General features: G+C 35.1%; 1 protein-coding gene across 1 annotated transcript in view; it reads right to left on the bottom strand.

Annotated features, from left to right (window-relative positions):
- The window catches only part of DNAJC1 (DnaJ heat shock protein family (Hsp40) member C1), a 108,903-nt gene that overhangs the window by 62,691 nt on the left and 19,070 nt on the right, over positions 1-27,142 (bottom strand). The window contains exons 2-5 of the mRNA XM_082298944.1: positions 8,648-8,749; positions 7,854-7,900; positions 1,542-1,707; positions 569-666 (exon numbers count right to left, since the gene is read on the bottom strand). Coding sequence (XP_082155070.1) covers positions 569-666; positions 1,542-1,707; positions 7,854-7,900; positions 8,648-8,749 — 413 coding nt within the window. The remainder of the gene's footprint in view (positions 1-568; positions 667-1,541; positions 1,708-7,853; positions 7,901-8,647; positions 8,750-27,142) is intronic.

The following is a 27,142-nucleotide window of genomic DNA, read 5'->3' as shown; positions in this document are numbered from 1 at the left end:
ACCCTTTATTTCTTTCTATGAATCAATAGAAGAAATAGTGGTATCTTTCGGAGTGTCCTGAAAGTCACTATTTCCCTATGTGTTCCTTGACAAACAATGTGTTAGAAGCCTTTACCAACACGCTCATTTTTAAGTTAATCAGATAAAAAGCATTTAATCATACAAGCATTAAAACCCCATAAAAACTCCTTGCTTGGTATAGTAATAAATTAAAGCTCAAATAAATTGAAATTTGTTAACTCTAATCAACGGCCAAAACCCTTAAAGACTGAAAAAGTTCTAAAATCTTCTAAATCAACTTGTAGAAATAATATGCTTTTATAAGACAGATGCCTTTAATTCAGTCCTAATCTTTCAACGATCACTGATCTACTGAATAAACACCACGTGTTTATTTACAAATCCAAACCTGAAAACACATATACACTTTGTATCAGCAACGGCTGTTACTACAAATACAGTTATTTTTCTCATAGAGTATTTCAAAGATGAGAAAGAAAATGAGAGAACTAAATCAGTAGCTGACAGAATGTTTTAAAATGTGGAAAACAAGAAAGTTCTTTCCCACCTTTCATTTTTGTCTAGAGCAGCAAGTTTGGCTTCATCTGTACTCCTGCCGCCTGTTTTTTTCTTCTTCTCCCTCTTTTTTCTGCTAAGCAGTTCATCCTTGATGTAGAAAGAACTACGGTTACAGGTTATCATTAGCATGTAAACCACAAATGTTACTGGGACTCTTCTGTGAAGGGTAAACAGTAGAGTAGCATTTATGCAAATGTATCTGGGGTCCTACATGATTAAGTAAAATGATCTATCTTAACAATAACTGTTGCCATGGTATCCAGTCTTTAAACACACATGAAGTCCAGTTCTGTCACTCATGTGTATCTCCATAGCAATCAAAGTTTTCTAAGAGGAGAAAGCATTCAACGTGCCTCCTTTCTCATTCATCAACTTCAATAATGCAGTGGAAAATAAAAAAAAAGTAAATAGATGCTAATGCATGAATATTTTTCAAGTTATGCTTAGTTTTTTTCTTAGTCTAACTGCAATAGACTTATATGACAAAAAATAAAATTATCAAAAGATAATGTGATTTATACTGCTTACCAATTCCCACCCTGTTAAGGGAAGCCCAATACAAAAAAGCATTTAGCTTAGAAAAAAGGTGAAGCAAGTATGACTTTCAAACAAATAAAACCTGACTATTTTTAAACCATAGATATGACTACAGTAGCATATGATTCTTCATCAACAAATGATAGAAGATTTTTTATTTCTTTTCTTCCTTCCAGCTAAAAACCTAGGACCAGCTTTGGAATTTATCACCAATTCTAGAAAAATTAAATAGTTTTTGATTACTAGTTCTGAGATGCTAAGTATCTCATTCTGTAATTATCATCATTTTAAATATAATCATTTTAAAATATGAAAAATCCAAATTCAAACCAGGGGAAGTGGTAGAGTTCTCTGTAATATGCAAACTTCTGCAGGAAATTCAGTACTAATAATTGAAGCAAGTTTGATTTATTACCAATACTTACCAGCTGTTTTTCCAGGTAGATTGACCAAACCACAGCATAATGACCCACTGTGAGTATAATGAACAAGAGTAATGCCAGCTCAGCATTGCTCATTTTTCTCACCCGCCTGTAGTAGAACACAGGCTGTCGCCAATCTGGTAGTCCATTGATCAGAATATCATCATACCTACAGTAGCAAATATAACAGGCTTTCATGGAGAGCTAAAAATGAAATAAGCCAAACCACACAATTATAAAACAAAAGATAATCCACAGAGTGCTTGAATAATACACACATGAAAGATCACTTAGTAATTTTTTTTTTTAGAGAGAAATGCCTTGTTTTGTCAGCAGATAAGGCTTGCTTGTGGAAACAGACTCCAGAACCAACGCTGGGGCATTGGGGGGAAAAAAAAAATTAAATTGTTCCTGCAACACTCACCCCCCTCCCCCTCCAAGTTCATTCACTTTTAAAGTAAAAGACTTCCAGAAATGTCGATGTGTTCTAAGCGCTCAGTAATCAGTGGGCAGGTCTCCATGATCAAAGTAAATAACCCACTAACAACTAAAGAGGTAGCAAGAACAAACATCTCCAACACTAGAAACCCTTTTCTCTTTTACAAATTTAAAGAACAAGTCCTGGGGGAAGGGAAGAGGTATCTCTGCTTTTTGTTTTTGTCCTTTAGTACCACAAAATCCATTAGGTAAAAACATGCCAGACTTATCATCTCTTCTTTTTAAGATAAGAGTTTAAGTTAGAGGCTTGAAATTGATGTCTGAAAACGAAGTTCACCAGTTTTTGATTTTCTATTTGAAACACTGTCTTCAAAATCAATCTATTTTAAAACTGTTTCATTACTAACAGTACTAATTGTACAGAAACTACTTTAAGACAATCCCTTTTCCTTCACACAAATATCTTGAAATATCTTAGTATGTCTGAGGTATTCTATTTAAGTATTTGATCAATTTAAAAATAAACCACAGACATGCAAACCAGATATTTTAAAATTAACTTTTCAAAGTTTCAAACAAAAATCTCTACAGTAAACTCAAAAACCTGTACATTCAAGATGCACAACCTGTTAATCTTAAATTGAACACAACTCATTACATATTCTAATCACACCATTTCCAGAATTAAATCTGCACTGAAAGGCCTAATTTGGTGCAACACATTGACCAAAATATTTTAATTAAAAATATTCTGAGTTAGTCGCAGGCCTAATTACAGGAATAGAAATAGGGCCTATATTGTCATGCAGGTCAGTAGAACTCAGTAGTAGGTTTTTCTCAAGTAAATTGACCAATCCAGGAATAATAGCGCAGCTGCTAAACTGCCAGTCTTGACATGTAAATCAATTTAAATGCAACAACTGCACTAGCTACTTTGATAGTTATTAAATTGATACCTTGGAGATGTACTAAAAAAAAAAATTTCCACAAGCAAATTCATTTTAAGCAGAAAAAGGAGCAGTGGTTTTCAATTAAAAAATATACCTTAATATAATGCATATCTGAAAAGCTGACTTCTGATAAAACATTTGTTAAAGTTGACACCATTATTTCTGCATAAAAGATTTAACATGCCAGGATTCTGCTGTGTTCTGAATGATACCAGAAGTAAAATTCATATTGCAAAATTCTATCTTCTATTACAGCTACGAGAACACTAAGGTTAACATCTATTATTGTAAAATTTGAACTAGTAACTTTTTTCCTTTCCCAGTAAGTCAGAACAAATTAATTTCTGGTACTTTAATACAAACTCTGTTCAGAAAAAATCACTTAAGATGCTATTTTAAAATTAAAACTTCTACTTAACTTTTGTTTAAGAAATAAGTAGAGTTTTAGACTTTAAAAATAAGAAGATATTTATAAGATTTTAGTGATAATAGAAGAGAGTATTTTAGAAACAGAGCGAGTTTTAAAATAAATTCGGTTGATAACAAGGTTTTACTTTTATGTGAGATGTTCTTCCTTTGAAATCTTCAGAGAAATACATGTAGAATCTAAATTAATACTAATATACATTTATTAAGTAGTTGCCTTCTTATATACTAAGGGTTGTTAAATGATGTCCTGAAAAAGTGGCTACTGATTAAACAAACTCCATATATGCTGATGGTAACAATATAGAAATATGTAAACCAAGATTTCAAACTCACATTTGGCAACTGTGTTCTATTATAAATAATCCGTTAAGAAAAAATAAGTTAAGACAGCAGAGCCTCTTGCATTAAGTGCTTTAAACAGCACTCGGTATTTACTAGGCTGTGTCCGCTGTTCTGAACAACAGTCTCCACGGATTAAGTCTCAGAATCAATGCTCTATTGATTTTACTATCAATGAGCATTATGGCTCACACGACTGGCCATTTTATGGGAAGATAGCTTCTATTATAAGGCACTTTTTAGAATATATACTGTTAAAAGATAAATCACTGCTTTCAATAGTAATTAAGCTCTGTATTTAAAAAATAAAGATATCAATGATTTTTACGTTTTCAACTGGAAAATGATCCCACAGGAAACTCAGAAGCTTCCATAATTTTTAAATCTTGATTTTCAAATTTAGAATGCGATTTAATTAAAAGCAAGTTTCTCATTAAAGAATTCCTGTATAGACACTTATATTAACTATGAAAGACAGCTAATCCGTGTGCATCCAGCACTACATTTGAAATTTAATTACAAAGCATTCTTTCGGCAACCTGTATTAATTGTAACTCTATGTAAGAAAAAAAACCAAGCTGAAAAGAAAAGATACATCTGCAGGGTTTTTTCCACGAACATATGCACACAGAATACAGCAAATTTTTCACATATGAGTATGCCTACCAGTCATCTCTGAAATGTAGCAGTCAACAAGCTGCAAAACCCCTCTCTTGTACAGTACAGAAACAGAAAGCCAAAAACATTCCCCATTTAAAATTATGTTGAATATTTATTTTAAAACTCAGCAGTCTATAAAGGACTTGGTAGTCCTGTACCAGAAGTAACAAATTGCAAGATTATTACCATTTCTTTTTTTTCTGTAAAGTTTCATAAAATAGTTTTTAGAGTTCTCTGTGAATCAATTACATTGCAAGTAAAAAATCCATTAACTGTAGTAACTAATTACAGTATCATCAATCTTAATATAATTATGATTTACTTTTCCCTTTAAGGGAGCCACTGCATTTCATATTTCAAATAATTTCAGAGATCTGATATAGTTTATATACTATAACCTGGAATTAATAAAGACTATTCTGAACTATGGAAAGATTGCACTGGTGGTTTTTATTCTGGGAAGCCTATTTTCCTCAAGCTGTCAAAGACATCCAACACAACACCAGCCAGAACAATTTATGCCTCAGAATACAAACATTTAATTATTAATGAGAACTAAGATAGACATCTTTCTTACTCTACACAAGTGTATTTTGATGCCTTTGCAAATGTTTCCTGTAATCAAGCCAACATTGTTACAGAGGATAGGCCTGGTAGGTTAAAAAAGCTCCTTAAAAAGGTAACAAACAATGAAATTAAGATCTAAGATTTTTTTTGTCTAATTACAATTAACAGAAGTGCATAAAACTATTTTTTCATAAACTAAGATAATCAAAGGCTAATAAAATTTATCACCATCGAATTGATTTACCAATAAATGCCCTAAAGGTGAAGTGTATTTCAAGAAACGTACCTATCTTGACATACCCTAAAGATAACATTTTCTGTAGAATTTCACACTGGAGTGTGTACACAAAACATGTAATATTGCGTTCTGCTGCAATATTTTAATTGTTTAATTTAATGTTAAACAGTGCTACATTAAATGATGCTGCATGTATGTTTATTGTCAGAATATCTGAATGTTTTGATCATGTATCACTCAAAAGTGTGTAAGAGAGAAGTACTAACATGGTAATATTACTATATTATGTAATACTATTAATGATACCCATATACTTCACAAGCAACTATATAACTTTCTAAAAAAGCAAACCACATTTTAAAGCCCAGTACTATCATTGTCAGTAGAGGAACCATAATATTTTAAGAAAGGCTTTTGCCATCAGATGAAGTAAAAATTCACTGATAAATAAGAAAACACAAAGGTTTTACAAAATTAATTACATATAGCTGGCCAACAGATCTGCCTTTTTAAAACACTGTTTCTGTACTCACACAAACAAACAACACCTCTGACATTCACCAAGAATGGCATTCATGAAGAAGGGGTTTTACTATTTCAAAATGAGTTCATCACTCTCTTGTACAGTGCAGGGCCTTATTCCTGCCTTTGCTGGCTCCACTCTCTGTACACACACCTGGAATGATGCACGATTACATCACTTTTGAGACAAACAGTAAGAGGCAGCTGACTTCACTGACTGCACTGAAGCAGACGCCTGCAGCTCGCTCTTCTCTTAGCAGTGTGAACCCTTGCCCCAAACCATTTAGGTGTCCAATTGTGAAGGGATTCCCAGCTCAACTGCCAGTATAAGGCTTCAGCAGAGTTTCTGCCCACTGCAGGGGCATGACAGTAGGCTTTGAGCCTATTCCACTATGTTCATCACCTCACACAATTCAAAGCCAAATACCAACATTTAAAGTAGAAAGATTCCACAAAGTAGTAACTCCCACCTTTTCCTTTGCTGTACAGTTGCAAGTAAGCCTCGACTTACCTTACAACAGAAGAACAGGGGGAGCAGCTCCTATCACACTTACTAAGGACTTGTATTAGAGACATGCTACAACAACACCTTACAGGAGACACAACAGGCCACCCTCCATTTACCGAGATATTATCATTAGACTGTGTAATAAACCTGATCAATACAGGGCTTCTCAAAGCAATGAGACCATATAGCTCTGCTCTACAGGTTACTTCTAAACTCTGCATATTATTTCCAGAAAATTCTCTGAGAGTAAACACTGTTTAATCCACTACAGTTCTATTTATTCAACTATAAAATCAGTATCAACCATACATGTACATTGTGCAAGAAAAATGTGACATTGTCTATGTACAAAATAAGTTAGTGACGATTAAATCAATCTAAGATAGAACAATCTACTGCTGCTTTAACTTCTCATCTGTAATCACTGATGCACTAATTAACAGTCTTTGATTAAGTTAGTCACATTTGAAATGTATGCAAAGCTTAAACCATAATTTTTGCAAGCTACTGCATCACGGTTTCATGCAAAAAGCTTCTGTTTCAGCTGCAAGGAAATCCCTACAAGTTCCATGATAGAACTAAGTTCCAGAAAGGCAACACCCTGAAGTGTATGCAAACAATACTGCAAACAAAAGTTGGGAACATCTGGGGGATAACTCACTTTAAGTGGCCTGAAATAATTTAGCTAACATTTTTTTAAACTTTTGTTAAGTGTAACTTCACAATGAAATTCTCCTTAGACGGATGAAATAAAAAACCCCACAAGTTTCCAAAAGTGCTTCTATGAAGTACATTTTCATGACACTTGAAGAGGGGATTATCAAAAAAGTAGATTATCTGTACTATAAACGCTGAACTCCTGCCAAGACATCTACAAAACCAAAATCCCTTCAAGAAATGTCTCATAAAACCCCGTTTAAAGACTTGTAAGCTGAAAGATGATCTACTAAAACACCAACTCAAAAGCAAAAGTCTTTCAGTGTCTCAGTTTTTCTGATAATCATTGGTTGAAATTCCTTTGTTTAAAAAAAGAAAAAAGAGTTCAAAATAATCGTCCAGAAAGCAGATTAGCCCCAGGTTTCCAGTTCTTTATGCTACCCCTTCAGGTACTGCTGGAACTAATCCTGAAGCAGCAAGGACAACTAGCACTTATTAAAAATATATACTCTGTATATCAAAGTTTGCACTATTAGAGATAATACATTTTAAAGAAAAAGAACCCCTACGAACTAAGCAACAGAACACAATGTTGAAGACAACATACAGTGGAAATAATCCCTAAATATCATGTAACAAGCCTTTTACTGATACAGGGAGGTATGACTGACATTTGAATAAGTGGACAATGTTTTTTTAGCAGTTTTTAAAATTGACAACTGAGCAAAAAAGCTTATATAATTATTAAGTATTTTTAAAAATTGCTTGAAATAACAGCTAGCTTTCAAAGTTCTTTCAAGTACTAGTTTTAAAGGAGAAAAAACAGTATGTCATGCAAAAATACCACCTTGCCCTTTAAGCCACATACAATCTTTAATTAAACAATTACATAGGATATACTAACTTAGATGATGAAAAAACCTAAAGTGTTACAACTATGTCAAATAGGGCTTGAATATAGCACAGGTATGAACGCTTTATTTAAAAACCTGTGCAATTTAACTCACCTCTGCCTCCTTTCTTCATCCTTTAAAACCTCATAGATGGCCACCAACTAAAACAAACAAAAAACCAAAAAAGAGAACATAGAAAGATTTTACTTTATGATTGAATTTATAAATTTTGAACAGTAGTATAATGTTTACATTTGCCAACAAATGACCTTCGCTAGTTTTCACTTTCCCTACACCACCAAGTAGCAAACCCAGAGTGCAAATGAAACAGTAATATATTCATTGACAAAGTGTCATCAGACACAAACAAGCAACTCTTACACAAGACCTTCTTCCCATCCTCAGATCCATCAAACTGAGTCTTGTCTCACACCTTAAGAGTAGGTATCCCTTGTTTCATCCTGAAGATCTTACTAAAATTAAGTAGGCTGTATTTAGCCCAAAGTACATTTTTAAAGGTAGAGTTCATTACAAAGTCATGTTATTTCACTCCATAAATATACAAAAATAACTAAAATTAATTCTTTTCATTAAATTATGCCTACCTAGGACTTGTGTTGAGAACTGATCAGAAATTTTCCCCACTGCTTTTGAAAGTACAAAACAATTTTTCCTCCTAAGTATTATGTTCAAATTATTTCTAATATACAGGTAAATACTAAATACAAGTTATTCAACAAATTAATTCCAAAAAAGTGGACTTGGTTTTAGTATAGCTACATCAGCAAAAATGTAATTCAATGTTTAACTTACTAATTTCAAAGGTGTACCACTGTTCTTACTAAAAAAACATCCACATAAAAATTCCAGTTTCCCCTAAAACTTTTATTGCCATATATTGCACTTACTTGCCTAAACTGTGTTTCTGCATTTTCGTCTTTATTCTTGTCTGGGTGTAAAATTAGAGAAAGCCTTCGATATGCTTTCCGAATGTCTGCAGATGAAGCATCCTGAAAAAAAGGAAAACAAAGCAAGCTGTGAGAAACCCATTCCCTGAACTTTTCTAAGATTTGAAGACAGCCAACCAAGTGTAGGAACTAAGGCAACATAATCTGAGACATCGAACAACCAAATCTGAAACCAGCCCAGCCTAAATGACTGAGCAGCCATTCAGTCCAAATCATCTTTTATCTTAATTCCTTTCATTACCATACATCCATTACAACGACATTTGCCAATACTTCCAAACACTTTCTTGCTTAAAACCTAACGTGGGCACCTTCTGCACCATTTCAAAGTTCAACTGAAAACTGAAAATTATTGCATCTGCATATCTTTAAGACAGACACAATTTCAGCAAATTATCATGCTCAATTTCCCAAATTCAGGACTTGATAGGAACTCTTCCCTTATTAATATTTACACGCAATTCACTCCTAATAGGACTTCCATTCAACTTCAGCTTCACCATGCCTGAAGAATTGTATTTTCTAAAGTAGCTTCAAATTGCAGTCTTGGAGCTATATAGTGTAGTACTGACATCAATCTATACCTTAACCATTATAAGAATTGCACACATTTTGGGAGAAAAAATAAAACTCAAAACACAAAACGATGTACCAACTAAGCTGCACAAATGCAAATTTCTGAATTAATGACTGCTATATTTAGTACATGCTGTAAAGATATCCAGAAATGAAGATATCAAGAGTTGTATTCTATGTCACATAGGTGTTATCCTCACCAGAAGATCCACAAAGTATAACATTTAAACAGAACTACTTGTATTTTATTGCTAAGATGTCCAAGGCAACATTTTAGAAATCAACTGTTTATCTGACTATTTTTATTTCTTGATTTTATATATATTGTTCCTAAGTATACGCTCTCTCTCAAAATTACAGTGAAAATAGGGATTAAAAACCCAGACCTGAATTAGCCTGGAACAGAGTGAAACAAGATAATAATTAATGCAATACTGTAATTAGTCTGTCAGGCCTTTTATTACAAATAATTATTTTAATTTTAAAATTTTCCGTTTTATAACATAAGGCTATTAAAATGCTGCATACAAGTTTGAGCCTAGAATGAATAATAGAGAAAGACTGAATGAGGGGAAGGAGAAAAGCAGGCGAAAATGCAGAATTTGAGAAAATTCAGCACTGAAACTTTATTTTAAGGAAGTTGGTTATTTTCCCCTAATACAAGACCAAAATTTCCATAGTCTCTTATCTGCCAAAGGAAGATGTTTCTATTACTGAAAGATTTCTCCTGAAAAGACCACATACAAATTTTTTAATTTTTCCATTTTCAACAGCTACTTCTAAGGCATGTGCATGCCAAAGCAGAATTCCTCTGCTTAAACAGCAGCTTGCTTCCAGCTTGATTACTGCCAATGAGTTGTTTCGTACTGCCATTGTTTTATAGGTTATTTTTAACTCTCAGCTAAGGGAAAGGAAAAGACAATGACTAAATATCTATTCGAAGCTCAAAGAAACATTAAATCATTGAGACAGACTTAATAGAATTATATGAAATACATGTGAAAATGAGACGTAAAAATATCTCTTTAAAATTAGGGATTGAGATCATGACAACCTTGACAAATGAGTAACTCCAGATTTGTATTTTGGCTAAACTACAACTTATTCCTTCTCCACCATACATTTAGATTTGCTTGGTATTATTTTTGGAGCACTCATGGTTAATAGTTAAAAACATGATAAAAGCGTATTAAAGAGCTGTTCTAGAGTGTTCTTCCAACTACTTCAAACAACAAACAAGCAAAAAAAAAGTTACAGTGTTTTCAGTTGTATCTGAAGAATTGAAACTTTAGTTTTCTTGGGGAGCAGCAGGATTATTTGTGTAAGAGATTAGGATAAAAGGCAGTTTATCTGTTCAATGCTTAAGCACAGCAAAAAATCCCTAGATCACTCTGAAATAATAAAGTTGCTTAAATATATATGTTGTTTCACCTCGAGAAGTTGAAATAAAAATGTATAAATTTATAAAACCAGATTGTTCATCTTAGTTACCAGAAATAATGCAGAGATTGTTTTGTTTCCCCTCATCTACCAACCCAGTCAGCCACTTCATAAACAACACAGGCAAATATATATAAAAAAAATATAATTATTTAAATACTACTATAGCCTCTAAAAGGTTGAAGAGGGTATTATAATATCAACAAATAATTAATTAATGGGATATTACTGTCAATTATTTCATTACAATTGGCACATATCAATTTATAAAGCAGTAAGTCTGCCTGCTAACCCATTCTCCACAATACCACCAAACAAAACACAGGGAACATGGTATATTCCAAACATTCTGCCAATTAATGCTACCTAGGGGTAGTGTTAGGCATCTTCAGGCAACGTTCCAGATCCTCTAGGACTGCCCTGAACAAAAGCTGTTGGTTTTTGAGAAAAGACTCTCATCTCTAGAGAACTTTCTACCAGTATATGACTCCAAATAAACTATAAAGAATGATTATTTTCCAACCAATAAAGAAATACCTCCCACACCGATGTCAGCTGTTCTAAGAGACCTGACTTCTGGCCACCTTCGGTAACATTTCCATAAAAGTTAAGGCTTTTAAACACAGAGTTAAGAATCAGTGTTTTCTGTAGACTAAGACATTACTTTACATAACAGCAGGGCCTAGAGTAAGCCATGAACACACTAAGGCTTTGTTTGTTTTAAAGAAACAACATGTTGGATTGCTTTGTTTACAGTTTAGAAATCTTCATCTCAATTACACCTAAGGAGGGAAAAATAAAACCTGTATAGGCATCTCAGTTAACAGCAGAAGGAGCTGGTAATGTTAGACAGCAAGTCCATTCACTGATTTCTCCAGTACTGCTTCAGGTTGGCAAGTTTTGCCACCAATTATGGCAAATAAGCTTGTCACACTGTCACCCTCATGTGGATACAAACATCATGAGTATCACCCTATTTCCTGATAACTATCCTTCCAAAGCAATACTGTCCCATCATACTTCCAAGGTTGAACATCTCTTTGTATTGTGCAAGAATTAGTTCTCAGAAATACAAAACCGCACGTCTACACTTAGGCAGGCCACAGTCTAGCTTCTTATGCACGGAAATACGCAAATATTCTTTTTTTAGTTCCTAACACTTCATCAAACAATCAGAGAGTCCATGTGTCTAGTTACATGACCTCTAGGCAGAAGCTAGAAGTTCAATCTTGTACATTTTTTTAATAATCTCTTATATTTCAAGTAAGTATTTTAGCATAGAAACAAAATTACCATTTGAAGGAATCAACAGAATGTCAAAAGTTAAGCACATTTTTTAAGGTTCTCTGTAGGACTCTCATATTTTTATCTAAAGAGCAATACATGTCAGAGTTAAAGAGTGGGATAGAAGAGGAAACATTCTTCTCCCTATTTAATGACGTACTTCTGGCAGCTTGTTGAATTCTGACAATGAAAAACACATTACTAAATTTTATTTTACTCAGCATCATTTCTGTATTCTCCAGTATTACCAAAGAAAGTTCTCTCATACTACAAATACTTAAGTAGGAACACAGAAAGGAATTTTTCACAACAACAACAACAAAAAAAAATAAAATAAATACACTTTTGCCTTCCATTCTTTTAAAATTAAATTCCTGCTCGAGATGCACAAAGTTTTAAATCTGGTCACCTCCTCTGCCTCTAGAAATTCAGACTACCACAGAGTTCACGTCCACCTTTACAATAAATTGAACAACTGGTGTAGTACATAGTACAAGTATATTACTCCATTGCCTTCTATTCCTAATGTAACCATGATTACTAATGAAGCTAAAAAAAACCCCCTCATTGTGGTCCCAAGACAATTCTTGGTGAACACATAACATATCAGATATTGCCATAGGCAAACAGTGATTAGGTCAAGGGGAAAAAAATAATCAATGTCTACATAGTTTTCACTTACCAACATACACAATTCAAAACCTAAATTGTTCCCTTGAGTGCAATGCAGTTATACAACAAGACTTAGTTACTTACAATTTAGCAACTGCTTCTAACACAGTAAATGTGCTCAATTCATCTTGGGTTTTAAATATGCCTGCCAATATCTTCAAATAGGTGGCAGTATCTTTATTAGCAATGGGAAGGCACATGGTCCAGGAACCAACTATGCAGATAGAAATCACATTTCTATTCACTTGCAGTTTGTCCAATCACTAGTTAATGGGTGAAAGGCAAATGACATCAATATATCTATTTCATTGCAGTGCTGCTGAATGACTGTAGAATTTTCCACTGCCATGTTACTGAAGCTATATGGCAAAAAGTGACAATTGTATAGAGCACCAGATGACTGTATTTCAAGTCTGAACTTGTAAGTAACCTCAGTGCAGGCAAGACTTCATGAGGCCTTTTTTAGCCTTCCCAAACTATAAATCAAACTTATGAAACTCCTGCGTTTGGATTTTTTTTCTTTTAAATTCTAGAGCAATTCAAATATATAGGGTTTCTTTGATAAAAATATTTCAGTTAGCACTTCTGTGTAGAAGAGGGGGTATAAGTCACTACTTTCCTTCTGGTGAGCATCAGGCATACAAGCTGAAGCAGAATGGTACAGAAAAAGAAACAAAGTAAGCTTTGTAAATTCACAATCACTTGGTTTTTTACTGCGATTTGAAACTGCAGGATGTACAGCCTGTTCTACAAAATTCATAAACAAGCAGGTGCAGATAACTGGACAGAAGCTACAATCATCTATTAAACGTTGCGTCAACACCGATACTTTCTACTTGTTTGTCTTCATGTGAAGTCCACAGAAAACTAATATCTAAGTGTCAGAGAACAAACAAGCGTGACTGTAGGTCAACAATTAAATATCCACTGTCCTCATTCCTTAAGCAGCATCAAGGAAGTCAGGGTGATCGCCTCCTTAGTGTCTCATTATCATATGGAGACCGAACAGTGACAGCTGTGACTCCACAACCCCTCTCTAGGTAACTCTTGGGATGGAAACCATATAGCTGTGACCCTTCTTCCAGTTCTTTACCCCCTCATTGGTTTAGCACAGGCTGACATAGACTCCCTCAATACCACTCCCAGATGTACTTCACACATACTGCAACCTGGTCATAATTTAAGCTCCTGTGACCAGATTAGTTCCAAGAAGTACACCTGAATTTGCCAAGTCTGCGTGTGGAAAAACATTTATGAGGGAAATAGAATCTTGTAGAAAATTCCAGAGGTGGGGAGGACCTGCTGGCAATCCTGAAGAATATAACTCTAGGAAAGGAAACAAGTGTCTCCCAGAAGACCAAGCATTATCTGTGAACTTTCATCGTTAATAGATACCAGCTGAATTTTGGCTTAAATTTCTCGCTGCATAACCTTTGTTCAATTACCCTTTATTTTTACTGAACTTCTTTCTAAGACACTCATCTTTTCCAAGGATGTAAAATGAGTTAAACTCAAATTTGTTGGTTGTCTACAGATGAATGCTCCAAGCACACGCAGGCAAGAGGAGAGATCTGCTCTGCTGCAAACCCAGCCATGTGTCTCACAACATTCCATTGATTTAAACTGAATGACAGCACAGCAGGGAAATACATAGGAACTAAAAATAATGCTAAAAAGGTGTTTTAATGCTTTTTTATGCTGCTAAGTTTTAAAGCAATTCATGAAATGAAAATGAATACAAACCAGCACAATGTATTCCTGTAAGCTTCTGATAACTGGCACAATCCCTTCACTGGCATGTTTGTTTCCAGGGGAGTGTGTCAAATGAAAGAAGACTCTGTTTTCAGCCTAGCATGCCAAATGAACGACAATTCTGCTGCCTCATGCTTGAGAAACCAAAAAAAGTATTCTCCTCAGCATATGTGCACAATTATATAGGCTTAGGTTTTCTTGACCAATTTGAACAACAGCATTTATATGTAATTTTTTTTTCTTCCTTTCAACTATTTTACCTTCTGCATTTTTTCAAAAACTGATTACTTGTGAAAAATTAGATTGTCCAAGAGAACTGTGTCATGTAGAACCATAAGTTTATATCTTAACACAAACTTTGTCTCTGAGATGCAGACAACACTCAGCAACTCTCAACGTTTTTAGAATTACTCTTCAAATTCACAATGGATAGAAGCTACCAAACAACAACTGAGGATATTACTCAAGAACAATATTGACTAATTAAAAATTTTGCCTACTGCTGTATTTTATTTCCATTTAGTTTTCTGTTCTGATAGTTCAAAAGGAAGGAATTAGTAGATATTCTTTACTTACTTCACATGTTTCTCCAGGAACACTATTGCGTATTTGTTTTTATTCTATTTGATATATTACATTTATTGTTTACATAATTACATGTGTTACAGATTTTTATAATATAGATAGTTGTGTATATATATATATGTGCGTGCATATACCTTATAGGCCAAAGAAAGTTGTTTCTCGTGAGTTCTCTTAAAAACCTGTCTATTACATCTGAGATTTCCAGCCTAATTCCTAATCCTGCAACATTTTCAGAGGAACTAATTTGCTACAAAGAAAGATTACTGCTTTTGCAGCCCAGGTTGGCAGGGAAAGTAAAATGTGGTGTCTCCTGCAGTGCATTCTTGCTCAATACCTTTGGTCTCAAGACAGCACAGCCCCTTGATTGACAAGAGGTGACACTATACTCAAGGACAGCTGCATGCAGTCCACATTCACCACTGTGGAGCATGAGTATAAGGCAGCAGAGGTTTTGGGGTGTTGCATCTGACAAGCTCCAGCCCTTCTCATGACGTAATGCCAAAAATATGCTGCTATTTGATTGTTTATATAGTTTTCTTGCTACATTTCTGCTTCAGTATGTTTCCAACTTCTTTTCTTAGGGTAAGGAATTAAAAGAAAATTAGAAAATCAGCAAGGCTACATCCATACCAGACCTTTACATCTCCCTCCTTTTGCTCTTCCTGTTCTCATTACACCCTTCCACCACAACTGACTTTAATGACCCATACACTCTGACAGACCTAGACATCTTTCTAAAAAACTGCTTCCCTGATCCCAGTTCAAGTGTAATTTTTTGGAGGGATATTTCTAACAACTACAGACTTAGGTCTTAACGAAAACTAAATACTTATGCTAAAAAGTAAAATATAAATTAATAATCCCCCTAAAATTGCTTGAGCTTCTAATTACTGTATTTCTGTGGCATCTAAACAGTTACTGTCACTTCTGTGACTACAACTTTAATTGCTAAGACTTTTCATATTTTTGAAAGGTGTTTATTACCTTCCTTCTGGTGGCCAAAAAATGAAGAAAGGGCATTTGAGAGACAGGATATAGGAGGTATGACTGAAAACATTATAAAGCCATACAAGAAGCCAACAGACCACAACTACCTTCAACACAGAAGTTTTCAAAAACCTATCCATTATCCTATGCATCAACAACATTTACAAGGTGAATAATCCCCACAGGCATTAATTTCCAGAATAAACAGTAAGTATTTATTTATTATTATTTATTTATTTATTATTTATTATTCCTCAGCCCTATCAGCAGTGAAGGACACTGACTTATATGCCCACACACCCAGATACATCCATCATATATATTTTCATATATATACACACTAGTTTCAAAACAGGTGTAAACAACCTTACCTCCCCAACAACCTTAATGTTTATACAATGCTTTAATTTATATTTGTAATTGTTGCTCAACTTAATGTTTTGAGAACACAGTTACATAAGCTCAGAAAGAATACTGTGACCATTCTTGTATACTGACTTTAGTAATGCTTTTAAAGTACAACCTTTTTTTAAAACAAATGACAAAAGCATGGATATCATAAAGTTTCTCTTGCAAGTGCAAAACAAAATGGAAAGAAAATAAATCATACCTTGAATAGTTAAAGGCTCTAGAAGTCAAAAATCAAAAGATGTATCAAACAGGATTTTATGAACTCTGTCCCAAGTCCACACTCAGTATTTTAACTAACTAGAATTACAGAATCATGATTAATCAGGTAGTTAACACCAACCTGAAAAACCTACATGATGCAGTCAAAGAGAACTAGAATATTAAAAGATCTGGACAAAATGGAGAATTGCTGTAAAAAAAGATGACATTTCCTAAGTGAAAGACTAATGGTCTACATCTGGACAGAATTCATCAACTACAAAAACATAGGATAGAAAAAAGCAGTTAGGCAGAAATGATCAGTAAATCACAAGCTGAGCATGAGTCAGAGGCATGATGCTGCCTTTCTGTGCAGCATAGCACTGTGACATGAGCAGTATGGCAACAAGCAGCCATGCCATGTCACGCATCAATTGTAAGACCTCAGCAGATTGCTGCATCCAGTACAAAGAATACAATTAAAGACAGCCAGGAACACGTTCAGATGATAAACAAAAAAATCTTACTAATAAGAGGTCTAGAAGAATAGAACAGTGACTTGTTCAGAGAAACCAAAAGAACAAGAGTAACTTAAGCCTACAGAAAAGGCAGCTGACACAAGGAAATAACATTTTTAAATATGCAAAAGGTAGCTTTAAAGGAAAACTTTAATTATTGCTGTGTCTGATCTACCTGCAGCTGAGCACTATCAGTCAGCTGGCAGCATAGGAAGATTCAAGTTAGGTACCAGGAAAACATCCCATAAGCATCACTAGCATATCACTGGAACAGACTGCTGAAGTCTCCTTTACAAGCAAGTCTTGCATACATTTACCAAGCGGGACTTAGATTTAACCAGCTCTGTCACAGCAGGGTACAGTAGGTCACTAACAGCCTTATATTTTAGAATTTAAATATCCTTTTGATGATCAATTTAATAATTACTCTGAAAATATTCCAACTGGATTTACTGCATCTGTTTATGTAGTTTAAACAGTCCTAGCTGAAAGACAGTATTCTTGTCACACTGAAGATGACAGATGTTCATGCCTGAAGAGTCCATGAGATTTTCACAAAACCTAAAAGGGCTTCGAAAGGAGTGGCAAATAAAAAGGGGTGGAAAGCAGGAAACACTTCTTTGCTATGAAAACCCATGGGATCCCACTCCATGACTTGCACCACTAGGCTTATTTTTCCTATTACACAGCAGCTGCTCCGAACTAAGAAAGTCATCCTGCAGTAGATGATCACAAGTAAGGCATCCATATAATCTGAGTTTAGAATACCTCTCCATCCATTACCATTTTTAACCTTGAAAGATGGTAATACAGAACAGATATGATAAGCAAGGTTCCTTGACAATGTCAGATGAGAATAAGGACTAAACTGAACAAAAAAAACAAGCAGAAATTTCTACAAATACAAGTAAAACTTTTTTAAAAAAAAATCAAACTGTTTCTTTAAAAATATTCTGTATTTGGTTTATTATAAATATATCCTTAAATCCTGCAACAAAACCACATAAATTAGGATAGGGTAGAGCTGTTGTAGCAAACCACATCCATGCACAGTAGGCATAATTTCTTTATTTAAGACAGAAAGCAGGAGCACCTCCCTCCAAATCTTAAACATATTATATATGTTTACAATATATTTATATTTTTTTCATTTAATATATTTCATATTTGCATCTGCCCTTCTCTTCCTATAACGTTACTGAAGGGCTCATTTTGTAGAAGCAATGTTATTTTTCTTAGGTTAAGGACCTAAGAAATAGCTCTGCCCACTGAACTTGAGCTGTGAGATCCAGGTGCACCTGAGTCTAGTCTTTCATTTGCTTGTTTATCCTTCTAGAGCCTGAAAGAAGATATGAAGCATTTACTGAGATCAAGAAGTTTTTCATCTCACTGCTACAAAACCCACATTGTTCAGTTTGGATAAATTCTTAACACCTTTTTCCAGAAAATAACCATAGTTAAATGAAAAAATAAAAAATGTGGTTATATTTTCCATTAACAAAACTGTATTAGGGGAATGCCACGCTCCTCCTACCACAAGGCAAAATTGTTCCACTGCTTATTTTTGGCATATAAAACAGAAAATGTCTACAAATCCTGAGCTATGGGCTATTCATTTAAGAGTAGGACTTGACAATCCTTGAGGGTCCCTTCCAGTTCAGAATATTCTGTGATCTTAAAAACCATCCAGTGTAAGCAGTTATGAGGTAAAATAATTTTTCTCTTTTTTTTTAACTTCAAACCCAACTGATCTGAAGTGGCAAAACGCTGCATATTTTGAAGACTATACAGGATACTAATACTTCTACCCTAAAATACATTTAAAATCCAGTATTTATTTATTCAAAATGTGCTGCTATGAGTATTTTTCTCAAAAGCATTGCTTTAAATAGCTAGGTTTATAAAGACCTACCAGCAGCATTTGTCAAATTCTTTCCCTCTTTATTTAGAATACTTTCTACTGAACTAGTTAGGATTTAGCCCTACCCGTCATGTAGGAGTGTCGTATAATGATCCCTTTATACTCATTAACTACCATTTTAATGAGCTATTACTACCTCGGGACTCAGAAGACCTCAGGGAGGTTGTAACATGCCACTACCTATATAGTAATTCACTGCTGAGTTAGTACATAGCCTCCTTGAAAGAATATAGGAATGCCCTCCATCATTCTCTTTAGTTCAGATGGCAGCATCAGCAAAATTTCTGCATGTAAGACAAATCCCATCCTAAAACTTAAAAAGCATCTCAGTTAAATTCCAGTAAGATTAACAGAATACTATTACTATAGCCCACCACACTGCTAAATGTTAGCATACTCCTAGCAAAATGAGCTGAAAGCATGAGCATTGTCTGATCACTTCGGCTCACAGTTTGATGGCATAAAATATTGCAAATCTGATCAAGGGCCAGGGCAGGAGGCAGGGGACACTATCATCCCAAAAGGCTATTGGCAAAATCTGCCAGAATCTGTATGAATCATAAATTAGGCAGCTGATGTCCAAAGGTACATGGATAAAGAAATCAAGTTTAGCATTAGAAACCATCAATTAAAATTACACAGAAAATTAATTTATAAGCAACTGAAGCCTAAATAATGTTAAAATTGAAAAATTGTGGACATATTTTAAAAGCCACATATATGCAACAACTTACGAAAGAATGGACTTGAAGACAGCCTTTCCCATTCAGTAGCAATTTTGTATGGAAAACTGGTATTATGGTCTCTAAAAACGCTTATCTGACATTATTTCTAGTGAGAATGAGCCAAATAATCCTTAAGGAAGATAATTACCTCTCAAGATTTATGGCAGCTGTGGGCAGATACTGTTACACACAGTGGCATGCTGTTCCCTGAATTGTCCTCTGTGTTTTTCAAATCAAAATGTTTTAACTGAACCACACAGGCCCAAGCAAGGGGCAGAAAGATCACTCCCCTGCTTTTCATAAAGCCACTCCCTGCAAGCAGTTACTGCTCTTCTCTTCCAGTACCTTGGAGGCATCTTTTGCATTAGGGAAGGAGGGGGGAATTCATGCTGATCCATAAACTGCCTCCTCTGTTGGCTTGCAAGAGCTAAAAGAGCAGAAGACAGACTCTACCCAAACTGGGAGACCCTCCCAACAGGGCATTCTGCTACTAGGGAGCAGCTGATAGGCACGGGATGTGGCGAGCTTCTACTCTCCCAGCAGTATCCACAGGAAGGCTGGAGCTGAGCCAGACACTCTGAAACACAGACAAGTCTAGAGGAGACAGAGCACAGATCTGCACAAGGAAGAGAAGCAGAGGAGAGTGAAGGAAACACAGCTGATCTACCTCAAGCGGTCTTCAGTTAGCTGAGTGCAACACCCAACAGCGTTACCGCTACAAAAGGCAGTGGGTATCAACCACATGTATGTGCCTGCTCCTCTCCTTATACGTAGAAATAATTCAGCAAAAACAAGCCTTTTGTGCTGATAAGCTAGATAGCCCATCACCACCCTCAGAGCACCGAGAAAGGCACAGTCATAGCCCTTACCCAATACTCCCCCTGATGTCATGACTGAAACAGATTGGGAAATGCTCCCTGCTCCTGAGAGAAAAACAAGTAAAGAGGCAAATGTAAGGTCAGTTTTTCAACCACTGATATTAAAAGGCAGCAGTTGTGTGGATTGTATTTGCCTCCCATCATGCGTCGCCCAGCCAGAGAGACCTGTCCTCAAGTCATAAAAGCAGAGTTGAAACTGAACTACTAACAAAATCTCTTGCTTCTTCCATCTCCATTTCTCCACCATCACAAGCAGAAGTAACAGATAAGAGGAATTTTCTTCTGACACCTGTATTTTAAGGATGCCTCCTCAGTCTGGACGGATTACAGAGCAGAAAAGAGAGCAATAGCCAACTGCAAGAACTACACAGTTGGGTGAGCAGAGACAGGAGCAAGACAAACACTGCAAAAGGCAAAACACCAAACCAAAATGAAGAGAATTGTGATTCTTTCTATGCCTGTGGAAAAGAAGAATCAGCAGTTGAGTGAGTGGCAATAAAAACTTGGCACAGGTTATATTCCATTAACTGTGCTACCAGAAATCTGTTTCAGCCAACTGACTGCAGAAGATAGTGGCTACTACCAATTCATTACTTGCCTCTCAACATGGGATTACAGGATTATCACTATCAAAGATAACAGTGCAAATTGGGAGATAAAACTGTGGTCCTGCTGCCTCAAGTAGAAACACTGGCAAATGTAGGATATTTCAAATGTATAAGATTTAAATGAAGCAAGGATTAATCCTAACATGGGTTCTCATCCAAGTTTTCAAATCATGAAGTCAAGACTAAAGAAAAATCAACACACAAGCAAAAACATAATTAGAAGGTAACTTTTCACAGAGGTGGAGAGAAAAGGACTGAGACTGCAAGTCCACAAACTACTACATGGAAATAAGCATTCTGTTACTGACAACCCTGCAAGTAGCAATAATACGCCAAAATTGCATTTCCCTCTGTGTCATAATCCCAGCCACGGAATCTAATCCACGGAGAGTTTTTTGCTATTAGATGCAGTATCATCTTCTCATAATGGGACTTTTTTGGAAGGAAGAAAACCTAAACACAAAACAGTGGTGGAACACAGAAATACTGCAAAACTAGTTCTGAAAAAAATCAGTCACAGTAAGTGCCACTGGACAACATAACGGAAATATTTACTTCAGGGTGAAGAAACTAGGAAGCAGGAAGAAAGGACTAAAATTAATGTTTCCTTCTCTAGCTCCCCTCTTTCAATTAGTACCACACAAACCCTGAGCCAGCTTTAAGCAGATGCCAGCAGTGGAAGCTGTATACCCTGTGGCAATGTCAACAAAGAACAAACAGACCTAAAGGATAAAAATATTTGCCCGAGTTCTATTTTTCTTCTTTGAATTAAGAGAAAGGGTGCAACTTTTTAAGTAGCAAGAGAAAGTATGGTTAAAAAATGAGATTGCCAAAAGAAGAGAGTTCAATTTGAATTTAATTCCATCTAAATTGTAAACGTACAGTTTAAAACTTAGGAGATGACAGAAATATGATAAAGATAATACATGCTACAAATAATAATGAATTTCTGAACAGGTAAAGGGGATTTAGGAAGAACTCAGTGATTCCCTGAAAAGGAACTACAATCTGTCGTTGTTACTCCTGACACTCTGTCTTTATGCAACACACAGAAGATGACTGCTTACCCAGTGAGCAGCTATTCAGGATTTTTCTCCACGCATTTATTCATGTGTGGCCTCATCTGCTCGTAGCTGCATGCTGTTCAAACGTGTTTGGAAGCTGTGGTTATTTGTTTTGAAGCCCATCTCGATGGCATCAGAGTTCATCAATATTATTCACCATTGTAGTATCTTAAGAGACAAGCAGACGTTACTTGCCTTTTTTAGTATATCGTAAAATGAGGCACAGATTAAGATTAAAATCCTCAGTAATCTCAGGTGCTAATTTTATCTCAGATACGATTTTTCCAAGTGCTCAGTACCAAACAACATTTCATACATTCAGGGCACAGACTTTAATCGACTTCAGCTGCAGCTGCAAACCCTCAGCATTTCTGCATATAAGCCCCTAGTATCTCAAATTATGCAACCAGAATTGCAGAGCACTCAAATCAATTAGTCACCACTTGGGAAAAGTTTCGTTTAAACGACTTGCCGAGCATCACACAGGAATTCTGTGGCAGAGAGAGGAACAGAATTCAATCCTCAAGGGCACTTTTCGTCTGACTAGCTTACCCATGAAACCATTTCCCCCCCGCAATCTTCTCCCCCACTCTCTACATACCCTCAACATCTACAGGTTAAACAGTTTTTACAGACAACAGTCTCTTTCAATACATAAGCCTGAAGCTGCACTGGGGCCAGATCTCTCCCTGAGCCTGAATAAGTAAAGACCCTGTAGAATATAATGTAGTGAATTAAAAATCATCACAATGAACAAGCACAAAGAAACCAAATTAAGATTTGAGACATTCTGAAAACTGACATTCCCTAATTTTAGAGTATGCAGTACCAGAAATTTGTTACTAGTCTTTTAAGGTACACGGCTGCTATACAAAAAACAGAAACAAGCAGATTCAGAAAGGAAAAAAAAATTTGCATAACCAATGCAGACCTGCTTTATAATACTAACTCACAAGCAGTGTTTTTACCCCTCCCTTTAAGTAAACCCCAGCTCTCTGAAGCATCATTTTGATTCTAACAGGCTCCACCAAATTGCAGAATGATCCTGCTAGTTAATAACTTGCTTTTTTCAAATTACAGAGCTTAACACTAATAGAACATAAAATGGATATTTCCTTAAAAGTGTAACGTTTCTGTGAGATGTGCAGTAGTACTGGTGTCTGCACAGAACTAAAAACCAGAATATGCTATATCATTGTAGAAGGGCTTGGAGAAATCAGTAAAGCAAGTGCATCAATTAGGAAAGGAAAGGAGACTGCATGTATTTGAAGCAGATGCGCCTGGGTGTAGACGGACAGGTCTGAAACACACAGCGTCCAGGCAACTGACGATTCTCTAACAGGAAAGTGTACTTTTTGTCTCAAAAGACCCAGAAGTATTTACCAAGCACTTTCTGCAAGGATTATGTATTTTTATCACCTATGACAAAGTAGCCCAAGACCCAGAACCTTGCAAAATCTCTCAAGTATAATGAAAGTAATGAGATTCTAAAAATAATGGGAGCCACATGAGAAACTGGTAAAGTGTTTTAATTACTAATTCTCTTATGGTACAACAAAGTTCTTCCTTAATAATTCAACAGAAGCTCCCTACATGAGAGGGTAGTCCAGAAAAACAAATGGAGATCTCTACTTTTACAACACAAATAACTGCAACAATTTTTTAACCAAATTACTTGGAATCTTATTGAAATATAATTTGCAAGGCACATTTACAGAAGTTATAAATAATCCAGAACTGTTTTACTAATGTGAATGGCATTGTTAGCATTTATCAATACAAGACATACTTGCAATACTTTATATCGCTTCTATCTTAATTTATCACATTAAATGTGAAACATTTGACTAAGAGTTCAAAAGCTTTATATACCCTGGAAGAAAAATTCCATCAAGCTGAATAAACAAGACTAATCCAAGCCTTTCTTAAAAAAAAAAAAAAAAAACAAGACCCTAAGTATTGTAGCAATATTTTTGAAACAATATTTCATGTATTTTACATTTGATGTCGTTTTCTTGCACTACATAAAAGAATAACTTAAAATATAGAACCATACTATTCCCACATGGGACAATCACAGTTTGCAAGCAACTAAACCAACATTGTTTTAAAGTCTGAGATTCCAACTACACAAGTTTCCAGGAATCCTAGAACTCATGCAAGTACTTACATGGGAGTCAAATATGACTGCTGCCTAAATACTGATGGAATTATGCTCTCAAACTGACAGGCATGCTAAACTTTTATTCAGTGACAATATTTACAGATCTCCAGTCAGACTCATATCTATAAAATGAAAAATTTTGCTTTCTTTACCAAATGAGTCTGCAGAAATCTTTAGCTGGCTCTGAAATATAAGTGACTATCAAATAAGGGCACACAAAAAAACTTGCTGTTCACTGCATGAATAAGTTGCAACAGAAGTTCAAATTCTGAAAGGCTCTCTTATGGCAAAAAAAACCAAAAACATGAAGAGTTAATTCTATGACCAATTTTAAATTATTCATATTTATTCTGTTCTCACTAAACACTCCAACAAGAAATGCTAATTATTACACAGTTTTCTATGATCAGTTTTATCAGTTTTTTTCTATTATTCTACAATGTAACAAAGTAAAATAGAATTGTTTAGAAGGTCTCTTCATTGAAGGGAAACTTTTGATTGTTTTCAGTAATTCAGTAGTTTTAAACAGTGAATCTCCTCTATCACTATTTAAAAGCAAGCAAATGTGAAAAATGTCTCCACAATAGTCTTCAGTTCTGGCAAGCCATTTTTATTTATAAATTACGAAGTAAAGTATTACCTACATAAAGGGAATTAATTCTTTGTTCAAAATACACATCAGAGTAAACACAGGAATATTCAAGGAAATTAACTCCATATATTGGTTGGTAATTTGTTCAATTTTATGCCTTTTCCAAGAACTGACTTGTTCCTTCTGCCCACACAGGAAATAACCATTTGGGATTTGCTCAGCAGTCAAGCATAAATAAAAATGCCATCAACAAACCTCAAAGTTTTAATGATAAAGTTAAGATATAACTAAGACAGTTTCAGGGCAAAAATTATCCCAAGTGTTAGCACAGTAAAAGAAAAAGGCCAGAGGATTTTTAGAAGATCAATATGAATTTGCTGAGTTCCACAGAGATAAAACCTAGAAATTGAGACCTTTACTATTATCTGCAACTCTTTACCAGATAAGGAGAAATAAAAGTAACACATTGCTTCTGGGGAATTGCTACCACTGCACTGATTAATATAGAAACTATTTAGCACAAACTAGTTATCCTCCAGGAAGCATGAGTGTTGCATTATACTCACAGCCTTTTTTCCCCCCTTTTATAAAATGTGATTTCTTGCACACGATATTTAACAATTGTATGCAGTCATATAACATGCAACCCTGAATGAATACGTTGCCCATTAGCTAGATAAGTTTATCTCTAGGATGAAAAAAACCCAAACAAACCAGATTTTTTTAAAAGTTACACTTGCTAAAATTCTTAACAATCACCTAGAAAAATAGTATTTATTTTGCACAAATACATGTATTCTTCCCATATCTGATTTTTGGCACTTATGCTGTTCATTCTGGCAAGCAAAACACAGAAAGATTAACGCTAACTTCTTAAAACAGATTTCATGTTCCAAATGCTGTCATAATTTTCTTGTATCTTTCAAATTTCAGATTCCCCTAAATTGAACAGCAGCAGCTGGAAAAGCTTGCACCACCTTATCATAAAATTGTATTGCGCTACAGTAGCTAAGATCTTCCAATGACATTAAATAAATGCAGCCATACCATGTAATAAAGTAAAATTACATTGTTTTCTAACAAATCTTACTGAAAACAGCATTGACAAGAAACCCATTTCAATACCATGAAATGCCACACAATGAACTATGCCATAGATGAAATGCTATGGTCTCACAAGGGCATTTCCAGCAAATGAGTCTCCACTGACTAAAACCATCATTCTAAATACTGCACTATCTTTGACTCTATCTTCTAACCTTTTCTTTCTACCACTTGACAGAATTTGTATTTGATATTTATTTGATAAGATAAACCTGAATTTCACCCAGGAAGTATGCTCTGGCTGCCATTACATTAAACCAGCAAAGCCATCCATCAATTCGAGTTGCTTACACTAATACGAGGAATAATGCTAATTACAAGAAATAATATGCTTAAATGCTTTTTAAAAATAAGAATGGCATCTGAAACCAAAATAAATGTTTGATAGCTGTGGCAATTTTCACTTAATTTCAACTGTGAGTTCATATAGTACTATTATAGAACTAGAATAATGCTAATAATGATTAAAATATTCAATAATTATGCAAATTTAGAGTTTGCTTTTTGACATTCTCCTAAATTGGTAACAGGCTGCACACACAGAAAACTTAACAAACCAAGTTCTTTATTTAGTGTGCAACCAAAAATATAACTGCAAAATATTAGCTATGTGTATTTTAACAAAAAAGTTCAGTCACGTTGCATCTGCATGGATGTTTTTGATACTCATTCAAAATCACTTACAAGTCAAAGACACTGCATGAAACTGAAACCTTTACTAATGCCAAGGTTTGACCCTGGATCCAAAATAAATCTGCATGTACAGACCCTTGTACCTACACAAAGCACCAATTACTTCAAATAAGGTTTTGTCTGTGCACTAGAGTCCACCCATGTGGAGCCAATTACTACGGCAGGGCCATTATATGGTTCATTTCCCCATACCAGCTTGGCAAGAGGTGTACATGGGTGTAGGAAGTGCAAAAGAACCTTCACTACAAAAAGCACTTCAAACA

The sequence above is a fragment of the Coloeus monedula genome, assembly GCF_965178545.1.
Source record: "Coloeus monedula genome assembly, chromosome: 1".
Lineage (NCBI taxonomy): Eukaryota > Metazoa > Chordata > Aves > Passeriformes > Corvidae > Coloeus > Coloeus monedula.
Note: the sequence above shows the minus strand (reverse complement) of the source record. Positions and strands in the feature narration are given on the sequence as shown.